Source organism: Mobula birostris, chromosome 22 (genome assembly GCF_030028105.1).
Source record: "Mobula birostris isolate sMobBir1 chromosome 22, sMobBir1.hap1, whole genome shotgun sequence".
NCBI lineage: Eukaryota > Metazoa > Chordata > Chondrichthyes > Myliobatiformes > Myliobatidae > Mobula > Mobula birostris.
Window position 1 is genome coordinate 63,195,710 of NC_092391.1, and position 27,588 is coordinate 63,223,297.

At 43.5% G+C, this 27,588-nt stretch overlaps 1 protein-coding gene across 2 annotated transcripts in view; it reads left to right on the forward strand.

The window, feature by feature from the left end:
• Positions 1-27,588, forward strand: part of pi4kab (phosphatidylinositol 4-kinase, catalytic, alpha b) — a 347,746-nt gene that overhangs the window by 284,507 nt on the left and 35,651 nt on the right. For both annotated transcript variants that reach the window (XM_072240889.1, XM_072240888.1), the window contains exons 41-44: positions 2,722-2,889; positions 15,637-15,690; positions 20,613-20,733; positions 24,321-24,450. In XM_072240889.1, the coding sequence (XP_072096990.1) occupies positions 2,722-2,889; positions 15,637-15,690; positions 20,613-20,733; positions 24,321-24,450 (473 nt within the window). The remainder of the gene's footprint in view (positions 1-2,721; positions 2,890-15,636; positions 15,691-20,612; positions 20,734-24,320; positions 24,451-27,588) is intronic.

Here is a 27,588-nt window from a genome sequence, read left to right on the forward strand (position 1 = left end):
ACAGTAGAGCAGAGATAGCAGAAGTTTCTAGGAACAGTTCACAAGACGGAGTATAGATATGTCCCATAGTAGAAGTTGTTCTCAAATGGCAGGTGTAGGCAACCGTGGCTGACAAGGAAATTAAGGACTGCATAAAAGCCAAGGAAAGGGCATAAAAGGTAGCAAAAGAGAATGGAAAGTTGGATGATTGGGAAATTTTTTAAATCCAACAAAAGGCAACTAAAAATCTACAAGATGGGAAAAGATGAAATATGAGGGCAAACTAACCAATAATATAAAGCAAGATACTAAAAGTTTTTGCAGTTATATAATGAGTAAAAGGGAGGTAAGAGCTGATATTGTTGGGCCACTGGAAAATTATGCTGGTGAGGTAGTAATGGGGGACAAAGAAATGGCTGATGAACTTAATGGGCGCTTTGCATCTGTCTTCACGGTGGAAGTGTGCCAGAGGTTCATGAATGTCAGGGAGCAGGAGTGAGTGCCATTGCTATTACAAAGGAAAAAGTGCTAGACAAACTCTAAAGGAGCTTAGGTGGATAGGTCGCCTGGACCAGAGTCCTGAGAGAGGTTGCTGAAGAGATAACGGATGCATTGGTCATGATCTTTCAAGAATCACTTGATTCTGGCATAGTCCTAGAAGACTGGAAGATTGCAAAGGAGGAAGGCAAAAGAAAGGAAATTATAGGCCAGTTAGCCTGACCTCAGTGGTTGGGAAAGTGCTGGAGACTTATTATTAAGGATTGAGTTTCAGGGTACTTGGAGACTAATGATATGAAGAAAACATACATGAACATGGTTTTAAATCAACATGGTTTTTCCTGTATGCATCATTTACAATTAAATCTTTCAACGGGATTATGCAAATTAGGATCAGGTTTAATATCACCAGCATATGTCGTCAAATTTGTTGTTATGCAGTAGCAGTACATTGCAATACATAATAAGAAATGTAAATTAAGTATATTGTTAAATAAGTAGTGCAAAAACCAGTGAGGTAGTGATCCTGGGTTCAATGTCCATTCAGAAATCAGATGGCAGAGGGGAAGAAGCTGTTCCTGAATCACTGAATGTGGACATTCAGGATCCTGTACCTCCTTCCTGACGGTATCTGTTTTTGGAAGGGTTGGACTAATTTGTTTTTAAGCTTTACATAACCAGACAGAATTTAACACTGCTTTAAAAGTTCATCATTAGCCTGTCATTAAAGACCCAGTATATTTAAAGTCGAGGTTCCTAGGTTCTTGATTAGTAAGGATGCCAAAGGTTATGAGAAGGCAGGACAATGAAGTTGAGAGGAATAATAAGTCAGCCGTGATGGAATGGCCTAATTGTGTTCCTGTGTCTCATGGTCTGATAGTTTCTAATGGTAAGTGGAGAACACAAAGTTAAGGTGATGGGAAAAGAAACAGAAGCTAGGCCAAGCAAGCATTTGTGATCTGGAATACAGCGGTTGAAGTGGAGGGAAAAGCAAATTCTCAAAAAGAATATTAGATAATTTACAAGGCCAAGAGGAAAGAATAGAGTGAACAGGTTGCAAATGTGTAACAACAATATGGTTCGAGGTAAGGTAAAGAAAATATAAATGATAATGTGGGTTGTTTATTACCACCGACTTGTTGTTCACAATTATGCCAGATCATTGAGCATCATCATGAGAATTTTCCAATTCATTTACCACTGTTTTCTTGTGCTAATGGGGCAGTTAGTTTGCAGATGCTCCTGCATGTCTATTTAGCTCCCGGGATGCAAGGATCCCTGTGGTGCTCTCGCCAATCTTCTCTTCCATTAGGACCACATAAGTCTGATTGCACATCAACAGAGTGAAGTAAATAAGAATTTAACTGTGTTCTGTGCTTTTTTTAAAACAACATTTTCTGTACTTTGAGATGTCAGAACTTTAATCTAATGCATGTTTTAATTTAGATTTAGATTCTGAATTAGCTTTATTTACTACAGACAGTGAAATGCATTGCTGTGTGAACAACACCAGTTAGGGATGTGTTGGCGGCGGAGTCATAGAAAAGTACGGCACAAAATAGGCCCTATGACTCACCCAGTCCATTTAAACTGCCTAGTCCTATTGACCCTGAGGATTATACCCCCACCATCCACATACCTATCGAAACTTCTCTTAAACGTTGAAACTGAGCTCACATTCACCACTTGCGCCGGCAGCTCGTTCCACACTCTCACAACCCTCTGAGTGAAGGACTTTCCGTCATGTTCCCATTAAACATTTCACCTTTCAAACTTAACCCATGACCGCTAGTTTTGGAGGTAAATAGTTGTAAATAGTTATTTAATTTGACTATTTTAAATGTGTGTGTGTATATATATATATATATATATATATATATATGTATATTTTTTTTAGAAAAGTTAAATAAGTAGCACAAAAATAGAACAAAAAATAGTGAGGTAGCGTTCTCTTCACAGAGAGAAGAAGCTGTTTCTAAATTGTTGAGTGTGTACCTCCTTCCTGATTGTAGCAATGAGAACAAAGCATGCCGTAGGTGATGGGGGTCCTTAGTAATGGATGCCCCTTTTTTTGAAGCATTGCTCCTTGAAGAAGTCCTAGATTCTACAGAGTAAACTGCTCAAACTGTAACCTATCCCAAAGGTTAACTGATCAATAGGCAACATTTTGTATAGTTATTTGTAGATGGACATAGTTTTCTGATTGGGGCTTAATGTTTTCTCCCTTTGGTGTCTGTTTTTAAGCATCTGGTCACTTGGCACACGATCGACGCTGACGCCCCAGAGCTGAGCCACATCTTGTGTTGGGCACCCACCGATCCACCAACAGCTCTCTCCTACTTTTCAAGCTTGTATCCACCACATCCTCTGACTGCACAGTATGCCGTGAAAGTGCTACGGTCATTTCCTCCGGTAAGTAGCGGCGGCGTGTGATGAATTATCAAACAAATTTTAGATAAGGATGAGTGTGCTGACCATACTTCCAGAAAGGTCTGTGTTTATGCTATAGTTCTTCTGTCACACATAACTAGTATCATTCCTCTGGTTATGAAATCACACGTTCTTAAGCATGCCATGCATGAGATTACAGATAGTTAAATTTAAAACTGAAATGCATTTATTATCATCCCATTGCCCTGCATACCCTACCAACCATGTACCCATCCAAACATCCCTTAAACATTGAAATCGAGCTTGTGTGCACCACATGCACTGGCAGCTCATTCCACACTCTCACCACTCTCTGAGTGAAGAAATTTTCCCTCATGTTCCCCTCAGACGTTTCATCTTTCACCCTTAACCAATGACCTTTAGTTGTAGTCTCACCCAACCAATGCAAACGAGCTTGCATTTACCCTATCTACTGTATACGCCTCAGGATCTTGTATGGATTATACAACCTTGAGATTCATCTTTTAACAGGCAGCCACAAAACAAAGAAAACCAATAGAACCCCAAAAAAAGAGCATCAAGCACCCAATATGCAGAAAAAAACAAATCATGCAACTCATGATCAAATCATGCACAAATCAGGCAAATAAATTAGAGACTTTTAAGAGATGATTAGATAGGCACAAAAATGTAAGGAAGATGGAGGGACATGGAAAAAGGAAGGATTAGTGACTGGGTGATTTTTGATTTGCTTTATAGCAGATTCCTGTGCTGTACCATTCTTTGTTTTATGTTCAAAAATTTAATGCAAACAAATGACATTTTGAACTGAAGTCTACAGAGTGAGTCCATCCCCAGACCCATAGTTTAGCACAAAACTGAGCAGCAAGCTGAACAAGTTCATCCCTGGCCTGGTGCCCAAATCATCATCCGAACATCGGGTTCTGTCACTTCGATTCGCTCTGGGGTCTGGAACCTGCCGCCTCGATTCAGCCTGCCCCCAACCTTTCCAATTCAGCCCAGTGCTTAAATGGATTGAACCTCACTTCCTCGCTTTCATCGATAGGTCCACTGCCTCGTCTCGTCTCGTCTCGTCTCGGTTCTGCCACATCGAGTTGCCTCTGAGTCCAAAGGGAAGTTACAGACTATTGTTTGTGATGATTTAGGAGAATTACATCATTCTTTTCCCATTTGTTACACAGAAACATAGAAAGCCTACAGCACAATATAGGCCCCTCTGCCCAAAGTTGTGCCGAACATGTCCCTACCTTAGAAATTACCTAGGGTTACCCATTGCCCTCTATTTTGCTAAGCTCCATGTACCTATCCAGGAGTCTCTTAAAAGACCCTATCGTATCCACCTCCACCACCGTCGCTGGCAGCCCGTTCCACACACTCACCACTCCCTTCGTAAAAAACTTACCCTTGACATCAAATCACCTTAAACCTGTGCCCTCTTGTGGCAGACATTTCAGCCCTGGGAAAAAGCCTCTGACTATCCACATGAATGCCTCCCGTCATCTTATATACCTCTATCAGGTCACCTCTCATCCTAAATCGCTCCCAGGAGAAAAGGCCAAGTTCACTCAACCTGTTTTCATAATGCATGCTCCCCAATCCAGGCAACACCCTCGTAGATCTCCTCTGCACCCTTCCTATAGTTTCCACATCCTTCCTGTAGTGAGTAGTGAGGTGAGGCGACCAGAACTGAGCACATTTCTAATCAGTATGCTGGTGTGACATTTACACAAGATCACAAGACAAAGGAGCAGGAGTAGGCCATTCGGTCCATCGAGTCTGCTCCGCCACTCCACCATGAGCTAAACTATTCTCCCATCTAGTTCCAATTTCTGGCTTTTTTCCCATATCCCTTGATACCCTGACTAATTAGATACCTATCAATCTCCTGCTTAAACACCCTCAATGACTGGGCCTCCACAGCTGTATGTGGCAACGAATTCCATAATTCCACAACCCTCTGGCTAAAAAAATTTCTCCTCATCTCTGTTTTAAATGGGTACCCTCTAATTCTAAGACTGTGGCCTCTTGTCCAGGACTCACCCACCAAGCCTTTCCACACCTAATCTGTCCAACCCTTTCAACATTCGAAATGTTTCTATGAGATCCCCTTTCATTCTTCTATACTCTCATGAATACAGTCCAGGAGCTGACAAACGCTCCACATATGTTAGCTCCTGCATTCCAGGAATCATCCTCGTAAATCTTCTCTGAACTCTCTCCAACATCAGAACATCCATTCTAAGATAGGGGGCCCAAAACTGCACACAGTATTCCAAATGAGGTCTCACCAGTGCCCCATAGAACCTCATCAACACCTCCTTACTCTTATACCTTATTCCTCTTGAAATGAATGCCAACATAGCATTCGCTTTCCTTACTGCTGACCCAACCTGGTGGTTAACCTTTAGGGTATCCTGCACGAGGACCTCCAAGTCCCTTTGCACTTCCGATTTTTGAATTTTCTCCCCATCTAGATAATAATCTGCCCGATTATTTCTTCCTCCAAAATGTACAACCGTACATTTCTCAACGTTGTATCTCATCTGCAATTTCTTTGCCCACTCTCCTAGGAACTGATCAAGTCTCTCTGCAACCTTTCCGTTTCTTCAACACTTCCTGCTCCTCCACCTAGCTTGATGTCATCCGCAAACTTTGCCACGAAACCATTTAATCCGTAATCCAAACCATCGATAAACATTGAAAAAGAAGCGGCTCCGACACCGACCCCTGCAGACCGCTAGTAACCGGCAACCAATCAGAATAGGATCCCTTTATTCCCACCCTTTGCTTTCTGCCTATCAGCCAATGCTCCACCCATTCCAATATCTTTCCTGTAATTCCATGGGCTCTCATCTTATTAAGCAGCCTTTTATGCGGCACCTTATCGAAGGCCTTTTGAAAATCCAAATACACAACATCCACAGCCTCTCCGTTATCAATCTTAGACCATAAGACCATAAGACAAAGGAGCAGAAGTAGGCCATTCAGCCCATCGAGTCTGCTCCGCCATTTTATCATGAGCTAATCCATTTTATCCTATTTAGTCCCACTGCCCTGCCTTCTCACCATAACCTTTGATGCCCTGGCTACTCAGATACCTATCAATCTCTGCCTTAAATACACCCAATGACTTGGCCTCCACTGCTGCCCGTGGCAACAAATTCCATAGATTCACCACCCTCTGACTAAAAAAATTTCTTCGCATTTCTGTTCTGAAAGGGCGCCCTTCAATCCTTAAGTCATGCCCTCTCGTACTAGACTCCCCCATCATGGGAAACAACTTTGCCACATCCACTCTGTCCATGCCTTTTAACATTCAAAATGTTTCTATGAGGTCTCCCCTCATTCTTCTAAACTCCAAGGAATACAGTCCAAGAGCGGACAAACGTTCCTCATATGTTAACCCTCTCATTCCCGGAATCATTCTAGTGAATCTTCTCTGTACCCTCTCCAACGTCAGCACATCCTTTCTTAAATAAGGAGACCAAAACTGCCCACAGTACTCCAAGTGAGGTCTCACCAGCGCCTTATAGAGCCTCAACATCACATCCCTGCTCCTATACACTATTCCTCTAGAAATGAATGCCAACATTGCATTCGCCTTCTTCACTACTGACTCAACCTGGAGGTTAACTTTAAGGGAATCCTGTACGAGGACTCCCAAGTCCCATTGCATCTCAGAGCTTTGAATTCTTTCCCCATTTAAATAATAGTCTGCCCGTTTATTTTTTCTGCCAAAGTGCATAACCATACACTTTCCAACATTGTACTTCATTTGCCACTTCTCTGCCCATTCTTCCAATCTATCCAAGTCTCTCTGCAGACTCTCCGTTTCCTCAGCACTACCGGCCCCTCCACCTATCTTCGTATCGTCAGCAAACTTAGCCACAAAGCCATCTATTCCATAATCCAAATCGTTGATGTACAATGTAGAGAGAAGCGGCCCCAACGCTGATCCCTGTGGAACACCACTGGTAACCGGCAGCCAACCAGAATAGGATCTCTTTATTCCCACTCTCTGTTTCCTGCCAATCAGCCAACACTCTATCCATGTATGTAACTTTCCTGTAATTCCATGGGCTCTTATCTTGTTAAGTAGCCTCATGTGTGGCACCTTGTCAAAAGCCTTCTGAAAATCCAAATATACAACATCCACTGCATCTCCCTTGTCTAGCCTACTGGTAATTTCCTCAAAAAATTGTAATAGGTTTGTCAGGCAGGATTTTCCTTTAAGGAATTCATGCTGAGTTCTGCCTATCTTGTCATATGCCTCCAGGTACTCTGTAACCTCATCCTCGACAATCGACTCCAACAACTTCCCAACCACCGACGTCAAGCTAACAGGTCTATAATTTCCTTTTTGCTTCCTTGCCCCCTTCTTAAATAGCGGAGTGACATTTGCAATCTTCCAGTCTTCTGGAACCATGCCAGAATCTATCGACTTTTGAAAGATCATCGCTAATGCCTCCGCAATCTCCACAGCTACTTCCTTCAGAACACGAGGGTGCATTCCATCTGGTCCAGGAGATTTATCGACCTTTAGCCTATTCAGCTTCCTGAGTACTTTCTCTGTCGTAATTGTGACTGCACACACTTCTCTTCCCTGCCACCCTTGAGTGTCCGGTATCCTGCTGTCTTCCTCAGTGAAGACTGATGCAAAATACTTGTTCAGTTCCTCTGCCATCTCCTCATCTCCCATTACAATTTCTCCAGTATCATTTTCTATCGGTCCTATATCTATTCTCACCTGTCTTTTACTCTTTATATACTTGAAAAAGCTTTTAGTATCCTCTTTGATATTATTTGCTAGTTTCCTTTCATAGTTAATCTTTTCTCTCTTAATGACCTTCTTGGTTTCCTTTTCTAAGGTTTTAAAAACTTCCCAATCCTCTGTCTTCCCACTAATTTTTGCTTCCTTGTATGCCCTCTCCTTTGCTTTAATTTTGGCTTTGAATTCTCTTGTCAACCACGGTTGCATCCTTTTTCCACTCGAAAATTTCTTCTTTTTTTGGAATATACATGTCTTGCACCTTCCTCATTTCTCGCATAAACTCCAGCCACTGCTGCTGTGCCATCTTTCCCGCCAGTGTCTCTTTCCAGTCAACTTTAGCCAGTTCCTCTCTCATGCCACTGTAATTTCCTTTACTCCAGTGAAACACCGACACATCAGATTTCGGCTTCTCTTTTTCTAATTTCACAGTGAACTCAATCATGTTATGATCACTGCCTCCTAAGGGTTCCTTCACCTCAATCTCTCCAGTCACCTCTGGTTCATTACACAATACCCAATCCAGTACAGCCGATCCCCTAGTGGGCTCAACAACAAGCTGTTCTAAAAAGCCATCTCGCAGACATTCTACAAATTCTCTCCATTAGATCCAGTGCCGACCTGATTTTTCCAATCTACTCGCATGTTAAAATCCCCCACAATTATCATAACACTGCCCTTCTGACAAGCCTTTTCTATTTCCAGTTGTAATTTGTAGTCCACATCCCTGCAGCTGTTTGGAGGCCTATAAATAACTGCCAACAGGGTCCTTTTACCCCTGCTATTCCTTAACTCAACCCATAAAGATTCTGCACCTTCCGATCCTATATCACCTCTTTCTAATGATTTAATATCATTCCTTACCAATAAAGCCACGCCTCCCCCTCTGCCTATCTTCCTATCCTTCCGATACACTGTGTATCCTTGGACGTTCAGCTCCCAGAGACATACATCCTTTAGCCAGGTCTCAGTGATGGCCACAATATCATACCTGCCAATCTGTAGCTGTACAAGATCATCCACCTTATTCCTTATGCTGCGTGCATTTAAGTACAACACCTTAAGACCAGTATTTGATACTTCTTGCTTTGATTTCACTGCAACCTTATTGCACTGCAACTCATCCCAATGGCTACATATTTGCCCCATCACCTGCCTATCTTTCCTGACATCTTTACTGCTCACTATCTTAGATTTATTTCTGTTTTCCCCTTCCTCCGCTCTATCATTCCGGTTCCCATCCCCCTGCCAAATTAGTTTAAACCCTCCCTAACAGCTCTATTAAACTTTCCCGCCAGGATATTGGTCCCCTTCGGGTTCAGGTGTAACCTGTCCTTTTTGAACAGGTCATACTTCCCCTAGAAGAGATCCCAATTATCCAAGAATCTGAAGCCCTGCCCCCTACACCAGTCTCTCAGCCAGGCATTCATCTGCCTGATCTGACTACTCTTGCCCTCACTAGCACATGGCACAGGTAGCAATTCCGAGATTACTACCCTGGAGGTCCTGCTTCTCAGCTTCCTTCCTAACTCCTGGAAATCTCTCTTCAGGACCTCCTCCTTTGTCCTATCTATGTCATTGGTACCAACATGTACCAAGACAACTGGTTGCTCACCCTCCCCCTAAGAATATTCAGGACCCGATCCGAGACATCCCTTACCCTGGCACCTGGGAGGCAACACACCATGCGGGTATCTCTGTCAGGCTCACAGAATCTCCTGTCTGTTCCCCTGACTATGGAATCCCCCATGACTACCGCATTTCTCTTCTCCCCCCTTCTCTCCTGCACAACAGTGCCAGGCTCAGTGCCAGGGACCCGGTCACCGTGGGCGTCCCCTGTCAGGTCATCCCCCTCAACAGTATCCAGAACAAGATATTTGTTGCTGAGGGGGACAGCCACAGGGGTGCTCTCCACTATCCAGGCATTTCTCTTCCCTCTCTTGACAGTGACCCAGTGTTCTGACTCCTGTAGCCTAGGAATGACTACTGACTCCTGTAGCCTAGAGATGACTACCTCCCTGTAGCTCCTGTCTATCACCTCTTCACTTTCCCTGATAAGCACTAGGTCATCAAGCTGCAGCTGCAGATCCCTAACACTGTCTCTGAGGAGCTGCAACTCGGTGCACCTGGCGCAGATGTGGCCATCAGGGAGGCTGGAAGTCTCCCAGGATTCCCACATCTGACACCCTGAACAAAGCACTAACCCTGCAGGCATGCTATCTAATTCTACACGAATGAAACAGGAAAAATAAGCCTACTCACCCACTTACCTCGCCAAACAGACAAACTTTTTAAACCGTTAGCTGTGAGAGCCCTGCTGTTCCTGTCTGTCCGGGCCAAATCGCGAAAGAGGTGGCGGAGGGGGGGAGAGAAAAAAGAGTTGGCGCTTTGCTCTCGCCTCTTCCCGTTTATCGCCGAAGCCCGTTGAAACCAAAGCCCTACACTCCGCTACCACTCACTCCGCTGCCCGCTGTATAGGGTAGTCGCCTTTTTAAACTCTCCGCACGGTCCTGCTGACGTCACGCGCCTGCGCAGTCTCGCCCTTCTTGCACTCGAAGAAGTTTTTAAAAAAAAACTGCCTTCCTTCACAATTCAACTCCCACAACGCTCTGTAGTCCTGATCCAAAGGAGCTATCTTATTTGAGATTACCACAAAAAATTCCAATAGGTTGGTGAGGCAAGATCTTCCCTTCATGAAACCATGCTGGCTTGGGCCTATCTTGTCATGCACCTCCAGGTATTTCATAACCTCGTCCTTGACAATCGACTCCAATAACTTTCTAACTACCGATGTCAGACTAATAGGTCTGCAATTTTCTTTTTGCTGCCTCCCTCCTTTCTTAAACAGTGGAACTACATTTGCGACCTTCCAGTCCTCTGGAACCATGCCAGAGTCTATTGATTCCTGGAAGATCATTTCCAATGCCTCTACAATCTCCAAAGCCACCTCCTTCAGAACCCATGGGTGCACCTCATCTGGTCTGGGAGACTTATCTATTCTTAGTCCATTTAGCTTCCCAAGCACTTTCTCTCCAGTAATCTTGACTGTACCTAATGCTATTCCCTGGGACCTCTGGTTATCAGGTATGTTGCTAATGTCTTCCACTGTGAAGACTGATGCAAAATACTCATTTAGTTCTTCTGCCATCTCTTTGTTACCCATTATAATTTCTCTAGCATCATTTTCAATCGGTCCTATATCTACCCGTGTCACTCTTTTACTCTTAATATATTTTAAAAAGCTCTTAGTATCCTTTTTAATGTTAATTGCCAATGTCCTTTCATAATTCATCTTTTCTTTCCTAATGACTTTCTTAGTTTACCTATGTAAGTTTTTAAAAGTCATCCAGTCCTCAGTTTTCCCACTAATTTTTGCTTCCTTGTACGCCATCTTTTATTTTAGCCTTAACTTCTCTCGTTAGCCACATTTGTGCCATTTTTCCATTCATAATTTTCTTTTTTCTTGGAATATATTTTTCCTGCACTTTCCTTATTTCTTGTAGGAATTTCATCCAATTCTGCTCTACCGTCCCTCCATCTAGCTTATTTTTCCAATCCTACTTGGGCCAGTTCCTTTCTCATACCACTGTAATTTCCTTTGTTCCACTGAAATATCGATACACCTGATACCAGCTTCTCCTTTTCAAATTTGAAACTGAACTCAATCATATTTTAATCACTACTTCCAAGAGGTTCCATTACCTCCAGCTCCCTAATCGCCTCAGGTTCATTACACAGCACCCAATCCAAAACAGCCAATCCCCTGGTGGGCTTATGGACAAGCTGATTTGTGTAGACTACATCTTTAGTGTTATTTAAGTAACTTAACCTAATGCAGATTAATGAAGATTCCCAGAATGAAACCTAGCTGTCTGCCTAGCTTCATGGGGTAGTCTATTCCATAACTTGAGCAACACACAGAAAGTGCTGGTGAATTCTGACAACATTTGTGGATGGACGTCAAGTTTTTGAAAAATACAGCATAGGAACAAGCTCTTCTGCCCATCTAGTCTGTGCTGAACTATTTAAACTGCCTGCTCCCATTGACCTGCACCAGGACCAGAGCCCTCCATACTCCTATCATCCATGTACCAATCCAAATTGCTCTTAAACATTGAAATTGGTTGGCATGCACTACTTCCTCATTCCACACTCTCACAACCCACTGAGTGAAGAAGTTTCCCCTCATGTTCCCCTTAAACATTTTACCTTTCTCCCTTAACACATGTCCTCTAGTTGTAATCCCGCCCAATCTTAGTGCAACAAGTGATACACCTCCTCCCTCACTACCATCAGGGCTCCAAACAGTCCTTCCAGGTGAGGCGACACTTCACCTGTGAGTCTGTTATCCGTTGCTCTCAGGGAGATTGGGAGACTGCTTCGCTGAGCACCTTATATTTCATCTCCAACCTGATAGCATGAACATTGATTTCCCAAACGTAGTAATTTCCACCACAACCCCCCCATCCTTCACCAGTCTCCATCCTCTTTTCCCTCACTCACCTTAACTCCTTGCCTGCCTGTTGCCTCCCCCATTTTCTTTCTTCCATGGCCTGTTCTCTCCTTCTCCAGCCCGGTATCCCTTTCACTAATCAACTTTCCAGCTCTTTACTTCATCCCTCCCCCTTCCAGTTTCGCCTATCGCCTGGTGGTTCTCTCTCCCCTCCCCCCACCTTTAAATCTACTCCTCATTTTTTCCCTCCAGTCCTGCCCAAGGGTCACAGCCCAAAACGTCGACTGTACTTTTTTCTACAGATGCTGCCTTGCCTGCTGAGTTCCTCCAGCATTTTGTGCGTGTTGCTCAGTGGAAAAAGCCTGTTTGCATTTACCCTATCTATACCCCTCAGAATTCTGTAAACCTCTATCAAATCTCCCCTCAGTCTTCTACGTTCTAGGGAATGAAGTCCTAACCTATTCAATCTTTCCTTATAACTCAAGTCCTCCAGACCTAGCAACATCCTTGTAAATTTTCTCTGTACTCTTTCAACCTTACTTACATCTTTCCTGTAGGTAGGTGACCAAAACTGCACACAATACTCCAAATTAGACCTCACCAATGTGTTATACAACTTCAACATTACATCCCATCTCCTTTACTCAGTACTTTGATTTATGAAAGCCAAGTGGCAAAATCTTTTTTTTATGACTCTGTCTATCTACCTAGACTCTGATGAAGGGTCTCAGCCCAAAATGTCAGCTGTGTATTTCCCTCCATAGATGGAGTTCCTGTCTTGCTGAGTTCCTCTGGAATTTTGTGCGTGTTAAAAACATAGAAACATAGAAAATCTACAACACAATACAGACCCTTCGGCCCACAAAGCTGTGTCAAACATGTCCCCACCTTAGAACTACCTACGCTTATCCATAGCCCTCTATTTACCTATTTACCATGTACCTATCCAGGAGTCTCTCAAAAGAGACTTAAAAGATCCTATCATTTCTGCCTCCACCGCCCCCGCTGGCCCATTCCACGCACTTACCACTCTCTGCATAAAAAACTTACCCCTGACATCTCTGTACCTACTTCCAAGCACCTTAAAACTATGCCTCTCGTGCTAGCCATTTCAGCCCTGGGATCAATGCCTCTCATTATCTTGCTCAAGGTTTCCAGCATCTGCAGATGATGAAGTGGTTCCAGACCAGTGTGAGACCATTGCTCTATTTCTTTGATCCACATATGAAACTCAGAATATATCCATGGGGAGGCTGTGGTTTCACCTGGTCTTATTATTCCTGATTTTTCTTCCCTGTCTTCCCCACGACTGCCTATTCCCCCACTTCCACCATACAGTTACCATCAAGGTCAGGCCCACTGTCCCCTGTTCACACTGACATGCACGTTACTTATGTGGCAGAGACTGTGTGTGTGGTTCCTCCTTGTCCTGTGTAGTGTTCTTTTCTGATGTGTCACTGAAAATTCCATCAGAGATAACTATAGATCGAAAATCTAGCCATTCTCCTCTGACCTTCCTCAATAACAAGGTACAGAACTGCTGCTCACTGGATGTTTTTTGTTTCTTGTATATTCCCTGCAAACTCTAGAGTCTGTTGTGCGTGAACATCCCAGGAGATCTGCAGTTTCTGAGACACTCAATCCACCACATCGGGTACCAACAATCATTCCACAGTCAGAGTCACTTAGATCACATTTCTTCCCCATTCTGATGTTTGGTCTGAAGAACAACTGAACCTCTTGACCATGTCTGCATGCTTTTATGCATTGAGTTGCTGCCACATAATTGGCTGATGAAATATTTGCATTAGCGAGCAGGTGTACAAGTGTACTTTGATAATCAGAATCAAAATTAGAATCAGGTTTAATATCACCAGCATACGTTGTGAAATTTGTTACGTTTGCAGCAGCAGTACAATGCAAACATAATAATAGAGGAAAAAAATGACTTACAATAAATATATATTTACTGTAATTCACAGTTAAATAGTAAATGTAACAGTTATATATATATATATATATATATATATATAAAAAATATGGTTAAACAAGTAGTGCAAAAATAGGAAATTAAAAAAGTAGTGAGTTGGTGTTCATGGATTCAATGTCCATTCAGAAATTGTGTGGCAGAGGGGAAGAAGCTTTTCCTGAATTATTGAGTGTGTGCCTACAAGCTTTTTCACCTCCTTCCTGATGGTAGTAATGAGAAGAGGGCATAACATGGGTGATGGGGGTCTTAATGATGGATGCTGCCTTTCTGAGGCATCGCTCCTTGAAGGTGTCTTGGATACTACAGAGGCTAGAGCCCACGATGGAGCTAGGTTTACAACTCTGCAGCTTATTTTGATACTGTGCAGTAGCACCCCTCCCCCGTACCAGATAGTGATGCAGCCAGTTAGAATACTCTACACAGTATATCTGTAGAAATATTCGAGTGTTTTAGGTGACATACCAAATCTTCTCAAACTCCTAATGAAATATAGCCATTGTCTTGCTTTCTTTATAGCTTGGGATTAGGTTAGGTCCCCAGAGATATTAACCTCCTGGAATTTGAAATTGTTTACTCTCTCCACTTCTGATCCCCCTATGAAGACTGGTGTGTGGTCCCTCATTTTACATCTATTTTCTCAATTAGCTTTGTTGTAAGAGTTGTCCCAAATAAGCGACCGCACCAATTAACCACTGGGCCAATTAACCAAAATCCACTGTGTGTATGAAAACACTTCACTTGCAATACTGAAATGATATTTGCATATGATGACTTAAAAAAAAATCTTTGAGACGAAGAATTAAAACCACTGCCTGTGTTGTTTTTTTAAAACCGACTTTCGACTGTTTTTGGTCTTCCCTTCTCTAATTGACTGTCATGATTCAGCGAAAGCTTATTTCCCACACCGTCCTGAGGGGTTTCTTCCCAAAATATTACAAATCATAGACACGAGATTCTGCAGATGTTGGAAATCTAGAGCAACACACACAAAATGCTGAAGGAACTCAGCAGGTCAGGCAGTGTCTGTGGAGTTGACATTTCAGGCCAAGACTCTACATCAGAACTGGAATGGAAAGGGGCAGAAGCCAGAGTAACAATGTGGGCGGAGGGAAAGAAGTACAAATTGGCAATTGATAGGTGAGACCAGGTGAGCTTAAAGGAGGATGTGTGGGTTGGGGTGGGACGATGAAATAAGAAGCTGAGAGGTAATAGGTGGAAGAAATAAAGGGCTGAAAAAGGAGGAATCTGATAGGAGAGGACAGTAGACCCTGGAAGAAAGGGAAGGAGGGGGTCTTGGGCAGGCGAGGAGAAGAGAAGGGGTCAGAGGGTTACCGGATAGAAGAGAAGAAAGGGAAGGAGGAGTGGACCAGAGGGAGCTGATGGGAAGAGAAGGGGTCAGAAAGGAGAGGAGAGTAAGCCATGTAAGGAGGAGAAGGAGGAGGGGAACCAAAGGGAGATGATAGGCAGGTGATGAGAAGAGAAGGGATGAGAAGGGATGCATTTCAACAGACTTGCTAACTAATCGTCTTCCAACAGGATGCTATTCTCTTCTACATCCCTCAGATTGTCCAAGCTCTTCGATACGACAAGGTAAGGAATACATTGAATTAGTCTGATGAAAGATAAGTAGTATTATGTTTGAACAGTTTACACCTGGTTATTTTGTTTGCAACATTGAACTGAAAGGTTGAGAAACTCATCAAAATAGGTTTATTTTTGTCCCTCACTGTTGGTAATATGTTGTAGGATTTAAGAATGAGGTTATTTGTAGATAACTTGATGGCCTGTTTCTATCCTAACGCTGGTTCAGTGGTCCAATTTAATATCAGGGAATGTATACAGTATACAACCTGAAATTCTTACTCTTGCAGACATCCACGAAACAGAGAGGAAAAAATCCCAAAGAATGAATGACAGAAAGTGTTAGAACTCCAAAGCCCCATTCACCCCTCCCACACATAAACAGCAACAAAAGCATCAATCCACACCTCCTCCCCATCACCCACCATGCAAGCCGTAGCAAAGCCCCCACAGACCATGATCTAGAGTCCATCAAAAACAACTGTCCATCCCAAAACTTCGACATCCCAGGCAAGCTCTCTCTCTCTCTCACTAATGAAGGAGAGAGAGGTATCGCTCCTGCCACAGCGAGAGAGGATTCCAACAGCTCGCTGCTACAATCTGCAGCGTTGCTTATTCGAGTCCCCAGCAGACTCTCTCTCACCATCAAAAGAGAGAGTGAGATCACTCGAATACAGAGGTCTCCAACAGCTGTGCCCGCTGTCTCGATATTTCAATCTCCCACAGCACTTCAGTTGGCGACATGGGCGAGGAATTGAGTCATCTTCAGGGCTGCACCCCAAAGGCGCATGTCATCCAAGCCACTCCTGGAGATACTGAAATGGGGGTCGCTTGGCAATTTCCGAAAGCAAGAACCCACCCCCCCGTGAAGGACGTAGTTTGAAGGCAGTTGTTGATCATGGACTCCAACAGGACCCCAACCACCTTGGAAAAAAAAATGAGAATATAAAAGCAATGATGTAATGTTGAGACTTTATGAGGCACTGGTGAGGCCTCATTAGAGTATTGTGAGCAGCTTTGCGCCCCTTATCTTAGAAAGGATGTGCTGAAACTGGAGAGGGTTCAAAGGAGGTTCACAAAAATGATTCCAGGATTGAATGGCTTGTCACGTGAAGAGTGACTAATGGTTCTGGGCCAATATTCACTAGAGTTCAGAAGAATGAGGGCTAACCTAATTGAAACCTATTGAGTGGTGAAAGACCTCGATAGAATGGAGAGGATGTTTCCTGTAGTGGGAGAGTCTAAGACCAGAGGACACAGCCTCAGGATAGAAGGGTGTTCTTTCAGAATGGAGAGGAGGAGGAATTCCTTTAGCCGGAGAGTGCTGCAGCTGTGGAGGCCAAGTCTTAATGTGGTGTTATAGATTCTTGATTGGTCAGGGCATGAAGGGATATGGGGAGAAGGCAGGAAATTGAGGGAAAATGGATCAACCATGATGAAATTGCAGAACAGATTCGATGGGCCAAATAGCCTAATTCTGCTCCTATACCTTATGGTCTAAAAAGGAAAAGAAAGACACACAAACAAGAGATTTAAACTGTTTCACAGATGAACTGGAAGAAGTTGTTCTGGTCCACGAAAACCTCTGGTGCCATTTTTAGCTCTAGTTGGCTTTGTTCACACTTGAGATTTGGATCAAAGGGATAAAGAGACATTCCTTTAACACTGAGGTGAGGAGGGATTTCTTGAGCTGGAAGGTGGTGAATCTGTGGAACTCACTGCCTCAGAGGAAGGTGGAGTCCATGTCTTTAGGTGCATTTAAGGCAGAGATTGATAGGTGCTTCATTAGTAAGGTGGGGTGGTGAAACGTTATGGGGAGAAGGTGAGAGAATGGAGGTTGGGGGGAGAAAAAGCCATGATTGAATGGCAGAGAAAACTTGATGGACCAAATGGCCTTAATCTGCTTCTATGTCTTACGGTAGTTTCACTGTGACTGCTTCATAGCTTAGAAAATGTCCAGAACAATTGACTCCACAGTCACAGTGATCAGACTCCTGTGTCTTTATTGATCCCATAGCGTTTCCAGGTTTTGCTGGTCATGTTCCTGATCTATAGATTTCAACTTTCCTTTTCCGAGGCAAATTACTGGAATAGATCACACATCTTCGGGACTCATTGTTAGCATGATACCATCACAGCTCAGGACCTTCTAGATTTCAGAGTTCAATTCCAGCACCATTCTGTAAGGAGTCTCTGTGTGTCCTCCAGTCACCTTAAAATTATGCCCCCAAATTAGCCATTTTATTTATTTAGAGATACAGCGCAAAGTTGGCCCTTCCAACCCTTTGTGCTGCACCACCCAGCAACCCCAACAACCCCAGTTTAATCCTAACCCAATCATGGGGCAATTTACAATTACCAATTAACCTACCTGGTTCTTATTTGGACTATGGGAGGAAACTGAAGCATCTGGGGAAAATCCCACGCACTCCATGCGGAAGAACATGCAGAGACTCCTTACCGAGGACGCTGGATTGAACTTCAAACGCCATTACCCTGAGCAACAATAGTGTCATGCTAACCGCTATGCCAGGGGTCCCCAACCTGTTTTGCACTGCGAACCGGTTGATTATTGACAATATTATTGCAGACCAGCCAACCCGGGGTGGAGGGGGGGGTTGTGGGGGTGAGAGTGGGGGTAGGGTTGACAACGGACAAGAGTAGCAGTCAAATACGTTGTTTACCCCGAGAAAGACTACCATGACCATGAAGCCTTGCGCAGACACCAGTGTGCATGTGTGTATGTGCCGATTTTCTTCTACAAGTCGTTTTTGGCGATTCTGTTTCGGGGGGGGGGGGGTGTTAATCACAACCGGAATATAGGTGATAAGTGGCTAGTACACTTAATTTCGTTTTGTAAAAGGGTTCATCTAACGATTTTAATATTAAACACACAGCATATATTTTCCTCGCATGAATATAGTGATAAGTCAATTATCAGGGGAGCTTGAAGTAAGTGTTGAATGAACTTCCAGTATAAATGGTAGAGGCAGGTCCGATATTATTATTTAATGAAAAATTGGATAGGTATATGGACAGGAAAGGAATGGAGGGTTATGGGCTGAGTGCAGGTCGGTGGGATGAGGTGAAAGTAGCGTTTAGCACGGACTAGAAGGACAGAGATGGCCTGTTTCCGTGCTGTAATTGTTATATGGTTATATAAGTCACTTATAAGTCAATAGCATCATAACATTTTAAGTAACATTTGGATATTAAACACACGGCACATATTTTCCCCCTATGAACATATAAAATCATTGCAACACACCAGTATCGCTGAATCAGTGGAAGCCCTGGGCTTGTTTCCCTGCAACAACATCGAGGGGTGATGGGAGACAGCGATACTCGAAGGGGGTGCCTTATGTCCAGTCTATTCCGCAATTTAGTTTTCGTTGCATTCATTGCAGAGATATGTTGGAAATGGAAGCAAAGTTTTCAGTGCTTTCATGGCTATCTCAGGATATTTAGCCTTGACTTTGATCCAGAATGCCGGCAGAGATGTTATGTCAAACATACTTTTCAGCCCGCCGTCGTTTGCAAGCTCGAGGAGTTGATCTCCTTCCTGCGCTGACATGGATGACGCGTGCGTAATGACCTCGCATGCGTTCAAGCTCAACAGTGGGCGAGGAAAGGTGCAGCTAACTCATATTGCCAAATCATATCGTTTCCTTGCGGCCCGGTAGCACATGCTTTGCACCCGGTACCAGTCTGCGGCCCGGTGGTTGGGGACCACTGCACTATGCTACTTTGATGCCCCTTCTTTATATGCATATTACATACACGATGCCAGGTCTTACCAACATCTCCCTTTAACTTAGGCCCCCTAGGCTTAGTCTAACCAACATCTCCCAATAACTCAGGCTCTCTAGACCTAGTCTAACCAGCCCCCCATAATTCAGGCCATCAAGTCCTGGCAACATCCTCATAAATCTTTTATTTTTATTTTCATTTTCATTTTCATTTAGCGATACAGTGCGGAGTTGACCCTTTTGTCCCTTCAAGCCGCGCCGACCCAGCATCCCCGATTTAACCCTAACCTAGTCACAAGACAATTGACATGACTGTTTAACCTACCCTGTATATCTTTGGAATGTGAGAGAAAACTGGACCGTTCAGGGAAATCCTATGCATTCCATGGGGAGGATGTACAGAGACTTCTTGCAGAGGACCATAAAATACAGGGGCAGAATTAGGCCATTTGGCCCATTAAGTCTGCTCTGTAATTTCATCATAGCTGATCCATTTCTCTCCCAGCCCCAATCTCTGGCCTTCTCCTTGTATCCCTTCATGCCCTGACTAATCAAGAATCTATCAACCTTTGCCTTAAATATACCCAATGACTTGGCCACCACAGCCGCCTGTGGCAACAAATTCCACTCTCTGGCTAAAGAAATTCTGTCCTAAAAGGGCACCTCTCTATTCTGAGGCCGTGTCCTCTAGACTTGGACTCCCCCACCATAGAAAACATCCTCTCCACGTCCACTCTATTAAGGCCCTTCATCATTCAATAGGTTTCAATGAGGTCACCCCACATTCTTCTGAATTCTAGTGAACTCCAAACTCCGACACCCTGAGCTGTAATAGCGTCGCACCCTTTAGAGTTATGGAGTTGTAGAAAAGTACAGCACAGAGTAAGACCCTTCGACCCATTTGCCAAACATTTAAGCTGCCATCAGCCTGCACCGGGACCATAGCCCTCCATACCCCTACCCTTTGACCTGGATGACCCTACCAAGAGCCAAAGCATAAAGCCCTGACTACAGCCAGCATAGCTCTCTGGGTCGACTGCATTTCTTTATGCAGTTTCTTTGAATTAAACAAAATAAGGCAAGTTCTCCAGCTGCAGAGAACAACAAATGCCGTGCATTCTAATAGAACTTCATCTTCACCTGTCATTTCCATTCATTCATGTTCTTTACAAATTATTCTAGATGGGCTACGTAAGGGAATACATCTTGTGTGCAGCTGCCAAGTCACAGCTTTTAGGTCATCAGTTTATTTGGAACATGAAAACCAACATATTCACTGATGAAGAAGGCAGTCATAAAGACCGTAAGTATTGATCCTGTGGTACTGCACAAGAACAGTGGTTGTGTATCTATTGTGATTAGTCATAGTCATACTTTATTGATCCCAGGGGAAATTGGTTACTTACTTACTGATGTAACGCCGCTGGTGCTTAGAGCAGTAATGAAGCTCCCCCATCTCTGGTGGTGTTCAGGGCTTGCTTCATTGTGCTAGTAGCTTCCTCTCGGTTTTCACTACTGTCAATCATGCAAGTCCCGGGTGGAGACACAGTTGCACTCAGATATAGAAGAATTTTTCATTGCCGTTTCCCTAACAATTTTGTTGACCAGTCACAGTTACCGCCCCCCTAACCCCCCAGAACCTGGAGGACTGGTGGACCACTCGTAGTCTGGCCTGTACCGTTTGACCTGTTTGGCATGAGTGACCCTACCAAGAGCTAAAGCATAAAGCCCTGACACCAGGCGACATGGCTCTCCAGGTCATTGAGGCACACAAGCCTCCAAACCAAAACAAAGTTGTGATCCTCTGAGAGGCAGATCGTGATGTTGACACGAATTTCTTTTTTAAATCCATCACCAGTGAATAGTTCTGACTTTGTGCATTCCTTCCCTGGTTATCTTTTTGCTCTCAATATACTAATGGAATCTCTTAGGATTTAAATGCTAAACATCAAGAGTTAATTCATCATCATCATTACATGCTGCTTTTTATGATGTAAACAATCATACTCTTATGACCGTGATTGTTCTTGGCAAATTTTTCCATAGAAGTGGTTTGCCATTGCCTTCTTCTGGGCAGTGTCTTTACAAGACGGGTGACCTCAGTCATTATCAATACTCTTCAGAGATTTCTCTGGTTGCATAACCAGGACTTGTGATATGTATCAGCCGCTCATATGACCATCCACCACCTGTTTCCATGGCTTCAAGTCAAGTCAAGTCACTTTTTATTGTCATTTCGACCATAACTGCTGGTACAGTACACAGTAAAAACGAGACAGTGTTTTTCAAGACCATGGTGCTACATGAACAATACAAAAACTGCACTGAACCACAAAAAACAACACAAAACTACACTGGACTACAGACCTACCCAGGACCGCATAAAGTGCACAAAACAGTGCAGGCATTACAATAAATAATAAACAAGACAATAGGCACAGTAGAGAGCAGTAGGTTGGTGTCAGTCCAGGCTCTGGGTATTGAGGAGTCTGATGACTTAGGGGAAGAAACTGTTGCACAGTCTGGTCGCGAGAGCCCGAATACTTTGGTGCCTTTTGCCAGATGACAGGAGGGAGAAGAGTTTGTATGAGGGGTGTGTGGTGACACTGATCAGGTGGAGGGGGTAGTGGGGGAGGGAGGCTAGGCTGGTGCTACACCTTGCCCAAGGGTGACCTGCAGGCTAGCAGAGAGAAGGAGTGCCTTACACCTCCCTTGGCAAAGATGTATCTACACGCCGCCACCCTAAAGAGTTAATTATTTCAGCCAAGTTTGGCACAAAGGAGAAAGTTAATGTGAGGTGCTTCAGACTGCAGAAAATGGCCCTAATATTTTCAAGAGATCGATTCCCTCAGTGGGGCTGTGATTTTGATGGAACAATCTCTTGGGTGGACTTACAAAACAAGACTTGTGTGCATAATAACTTTCCAGAGTGCGGCTGGGTGGGGACATCAGCAATGGAGCCAAATTCCAGCCTCTAAAGCATGTGAAGATTAATGGGTGGATTCCCCACGAGCTATTGTCACTGCCCAATCAAGTTGATGAATGGGGTTTGGCATCAAACTGTGGAAAATCTGCCTTTCCAATGCCGCAGATCCACATTAAAGGGAGTGATCAAAAATAAAGAACTCTGATGACAGCTAAAAACTGGAGGAAATAGTTACCTGCTTGTCACTTAGTTGGCAAATTGCCCTGATCCTGCTCCAAGTAAACATTGAGATGAACAGTATTCAAATCCTGAATCGACAGATGTCATCATAAACACAAGATGCTGAAGGAAGTCAGCAGTCAGGCAGTATCTATGCAAAACATAGAGTCGACGTTTTGGGTTGAGACCCTTCATCAAAACTCAGCCCAAAGCATCAACTGTTTATTCATTTCCATAGATGCTGTCACGGATAAACTAGTGAAATTTAAGAGACTACTAGACAGGTATATGGAGGAACTTAAGGTGGGGGGTTATATGGGAGGCAGGGTTTGAGGGTCAGCACAACATTGTGGGCTGAAGGGCCTATACTGTGCTGTACTTTTCTGTGTTCTGTCTGACTTGCCGAGTTCCTCTCGCTGTTTTTGTGTGTTGCTCTGGAATTCCAGCACCTGCAAAGTATCTAGTGTTTATGTCTTATGTCTAGTATTAAATACTGATATCCAGTTCTTCATAAGTCTTAATTGTTCGTTAACTGACTTGTTTGTCAGTTCAGAGTTCAGAGACTCAGTCCCCAGCTGGCCCTGGGCTGGGGACGGAGTCTGCTGTCAAAGCTCAGGGACATTAAGGTTTGTGGCTGGAGCCACTCAGTGGAAAATTAATAATTTTATTGTGTAAAAAATTGTGAAACGTAAGTGTAAACACAGGAGATTCTGAAGTTGCTGGAAATCCAAAGAAACAGACACAAAATGCTGAAGGAAATCAGCAGGTCAGGCAGCATCTATGGAGGGGAATAAACCCCGATGAGTACTGATGAAGTGTCTCAGCCCGATTGTTTATTCTCCTTCATAGATGCGGCCTGACCTGTTGGGTTAATAGAACCTAGGACGTAGAACAGTACAGGCTGTTCAGCCCACAATGTTGTGTTAACCTTTTAACGTACTTGTAAGATCAATCTAACCCTTCCTTCCTACGTAGCCCGTCATTTTTCTATCATCCATGTGCTTTAAGAGTCTCTTAAATGCTCTAATGTATATGCCTCTATCACCATTCTCTTTGGGGGAAAAACACTTACCTCTGACATTCCCCCTTGGCCCCCCCCCCCCGCGTTCCTTTACTCCAATCATTTTAAAATTTTGGTCTTTGGTATTACTCATTTCCACCCCGGGAAGAAGTATTTGGCTATCCACTCAATTAATGCCTGTTATTATCTTGTACTTGGTGGCAGGGTAGAGATACATCACTACCGAAGGAGGTTTAAGGTGCAGGTCACCCCTGGGCAAGGTGCAGCGCCTGCTTAGACCCCCAGTCAGAGTCATATGAAATCGTGGGAGCAGGTGGTGGATGGTCGTATGAGCACCAGGTTCATGTCACAAGTCCTGGTTATGTGACCACTGATGCCAGGCAGGCAATCTCTGAAGAGTATTGAAAATCACCGGAGTCACCTGACCTGTAAAGACACTGCCCAGAAGAAGGCAATGACAAACCACTTCTGTAGAAAAAAAATTTGCCAAGAGCTATCATGACCGTGGAGACCATGATCAACACGGCACATAATGATAATGATGATAATTATTTTGTACACCTCTATCAAGTCGCCTCTCATCTTCCTTTGCTCCAAAGCTCCTTCAACATTTTGTGTGTGCTGAAATAAAATTGTGCTGGGTGTTATTACAGTAGCATCCAATACCTGCTGGTTCTATTAACAAAGTTTTACTATAATGGTTTTCTATGTGTTTTGCTGGCAGCTGATATCGGCGACTTACTAGAACAACTGATTGAAGAGATCACTGTGTCTCTGTCTGGCCCAGCAAAGGACTTCTACCAACGAGAATATGACTTCTTCAACAAGATCACCAATGTCTCCGCCATCATTAAGTAAGATGGTTTCCTCTCTAAATCTCAGTCAGGGTTTGAAATGGGTGCAATGAATGTTGTGTTACCCACGCCAGTTTACCAGGACCACTATCATTCCAAAAACTGCACGCAAGGATTTTTCATCTACTTTGAATCAGTCAGGAAAGAGGATAGAGGTTAAAGCTCAAAGTTCAAAGTAAATTTATTATGAATGTACTTACATATGTCACCATATATGACCCTGAGATTCATTTTCAAATAGTTCAATTTAATCCCAGCAAATGTATACAGTATACAACCTGAAATTGTTACTATTCTTGTGGGCATACTCAATAAATCTACAGAATAATAATAATAATAATAGAATCAATGAAAGACCACAGCAATTTGGATGTTCAACCAGAGTGCGAAAGACAACAAACACAAAAAGAAGGAAATAATAAATAAATATGCAATAACTATCGAGAGCATAAGATGAAGAGTCCTTGAAAGTGAGTCCATTTGTTGTGGGAACAGTTCAGTCATAGAGGAAAAAGAAGTTAAGTGGTTATCCCCTTTGGTTCAAGAGCCTGATGGTTGAGGGGTAGTAACTGTTCCTGAACCTGGTGGCATGAGTCCTGAGACTCCTGTACCTTCTTCCTGATGGCAGCAGTGAGAAGAGAGCATGTCCTGGGTGGTGGGGGGTACCTGATGGTGGATGCTGCTTTCCTGTGACAGTGCTCCATGTAGATGTGCCCAGTGGTGGGGAGGGTTTAACCTGTGATGGACTGGGCCATATCTACTACTTGTTGTAGGATTTTCTGTTTAAAGGCATTGGTGTTTCTATACAAGGCCATGACGCAGGCAGTCAGTACATTCTCCACTTCACATCTATAGAAGTTTGTCGAAGTTACTCCTCATTCTTCCTATTGAAATGGATCACTTCATTAAACTTCAACTGCTACGTGTCTGCCCATTTCACCTGCTTCTTTACAGCCTGCTGCATTCTATTGCTATCTTCTTTGCAGTTCACTCAACCAGAAATTTAGCCTCATCTGCAAATTTTGGAATTGTGGCTTGTACTCCTCAAGTCTGAGTCATTAATAAAGATCACAAAATGCAGTGGTCCTAGGAGTGGCACTGTAGTGTAGCGGTTTGCACAACGCTTTACAGTATGGGCTTAAATTCCCGACGCTGCCTGTCAGGAGTTTGTGCGTTTTCCCCGTGATCGGATGGGTTTCATTCTGGGTACTCTGGTTTCCTCCCACAGTCCAAAGACCTACTGGTTAGTATGTTAATTGGTCATTGTTCTATGATTAGGCTAGGGTCATATTGGGGGTTGCTGGGTGCAAGGGTTGGAAGGGCCTTTTCTCTGCTATATCTCAATAAATAAATAATTAATGTGATCCTTGGGAGTAGACCTTACTCCTGTGTGAGAAACAACCATTCAACATGAGCCTCTATTGCTGTTTCTTGTACTTCAGACCTTGCAGATCATTGTACCTTGTACATCAATGTCCCTTTTATTCCCTGTGCTTCAACATTGTTAATTGACATCTCATCAAAAACCTTCTGAAATCCAAGTACACAAAATTAACTATATTTCGCTCAGCAACTCTTTCTTAAACTTCAACATAAAATTCCATCTAATTGGAAAAGAAGATTATTTCTCTCTGAAGCACAAGAGATTCTGAAGATACCAGATATTTTAAGAAACTCATGTAAAGTGCTGGGGGTCTCAGCAATTCAGGCAGAGAAATAAACAGTTGACAAATCAGGCCGAGTCCCTTCATTGGGATTCTTCTTTTACAAATCTGTGCTGATTCGCGTTACTTAATTCATTTTCATCCAGGTGACTTAGTCGTGTCCTGGATCAGTGTTTCCCCCCACTGAGGTTAACCTGACTGGCCTGTGCTGGCTGGGTTTATCCTTGGTTCCTCTTTCGAATGAGAGACTAATGTTTGTTGCTTTTCAGTCTTCTGACACCAACCCACCTCCCCGTTTCAAAGAGCTTTGGAACATTATTGTCAATACCTATCTGATATCCTTCTGTAACATGAGAAAATCTGCGGATGCTGGAAATCCAAACCAACACACACAAAATGCTGGGCAAACTCAGCACGCCAGGCAACATCTATGAAGTAACGAGCTGGAAAGTTGATTGGGGAAAGAGGTGAAGGGGGAATCTGATAGGAGAGGACAGAAGGGGGAAGAGCACCAGAAGGAGGTGATGGGCAGGTAAGGAGAGAAGGTGTGAGAGGGAAATAGGAATGGTGAAGGAGAGGAGAGTGGGGGTGGGGCAGTTACCAGAAGTTCAAGAAATCGATGTTCATGCCATCAGGTTGGAGACTACATGGACCAGATGGACTACATCCCAGAGTCCTGAGAGAGGTTGCTGAGGAGATAACAGATGCATTGGTTGTGATTTTTCAAGAATCACTTGAATGTGGCATAGTCTCGTAGGACTGGAAGATTGCAAATTTTACTCCACTCTTTAAAAGGGGAAGAAGGCAAAAGAAGGGAAATTATAGGCCAGTTAGCCTAACATCAATGGTTGGGAAAGTGTTGGAGTCTATTATGGAAATGAGATTTCGGGGTACTTGGAGACTAACGATAAGATATGTCAAAGCCTGCAAGGTTGATGTAAAGGGAAATTTTGCCTGACAAATCTGTCAGAGTTCTTCGAGGAAGTAACAAGCAGGGTGGACAAAGGAGAGGCAGTATCACTTACTTGGATTTTCAAAAGGCTTTTGATAAGGTGCCACACATGAGGCTGCTTAACAAGATAAAATCCTAAGGCATACAGGAAAGATACTGGCATGGATAGAGGAATAGCTGACAGGCAGGAGGCAGTGAGTGGGAATAAAAGGGGCTGGTTGGCTGCCAGCGACTAGTGGTGTTCCTCAGGGGTCAGTATTGGGACCACTACTTTTCACATTCTTTGTCAATGATTTGGATAATGGAATTGATGGCTTTGTGGCAAAGTTTGCTGATGATATGAAGATAGATGGAGGGATAGGAAATGCTGAGAAAGCAATGCAATTGCAGCAGGACAGGCAAATTGGAAGAATAGGCAAAAAAAGTGTGAGATGGAATCCAGTGTTGGGAAATGTATGATATTACATTTTGATAAAAGGAACAATAGAGCAGACTATTATCTAAATAAGGAGAAAGTTCAAA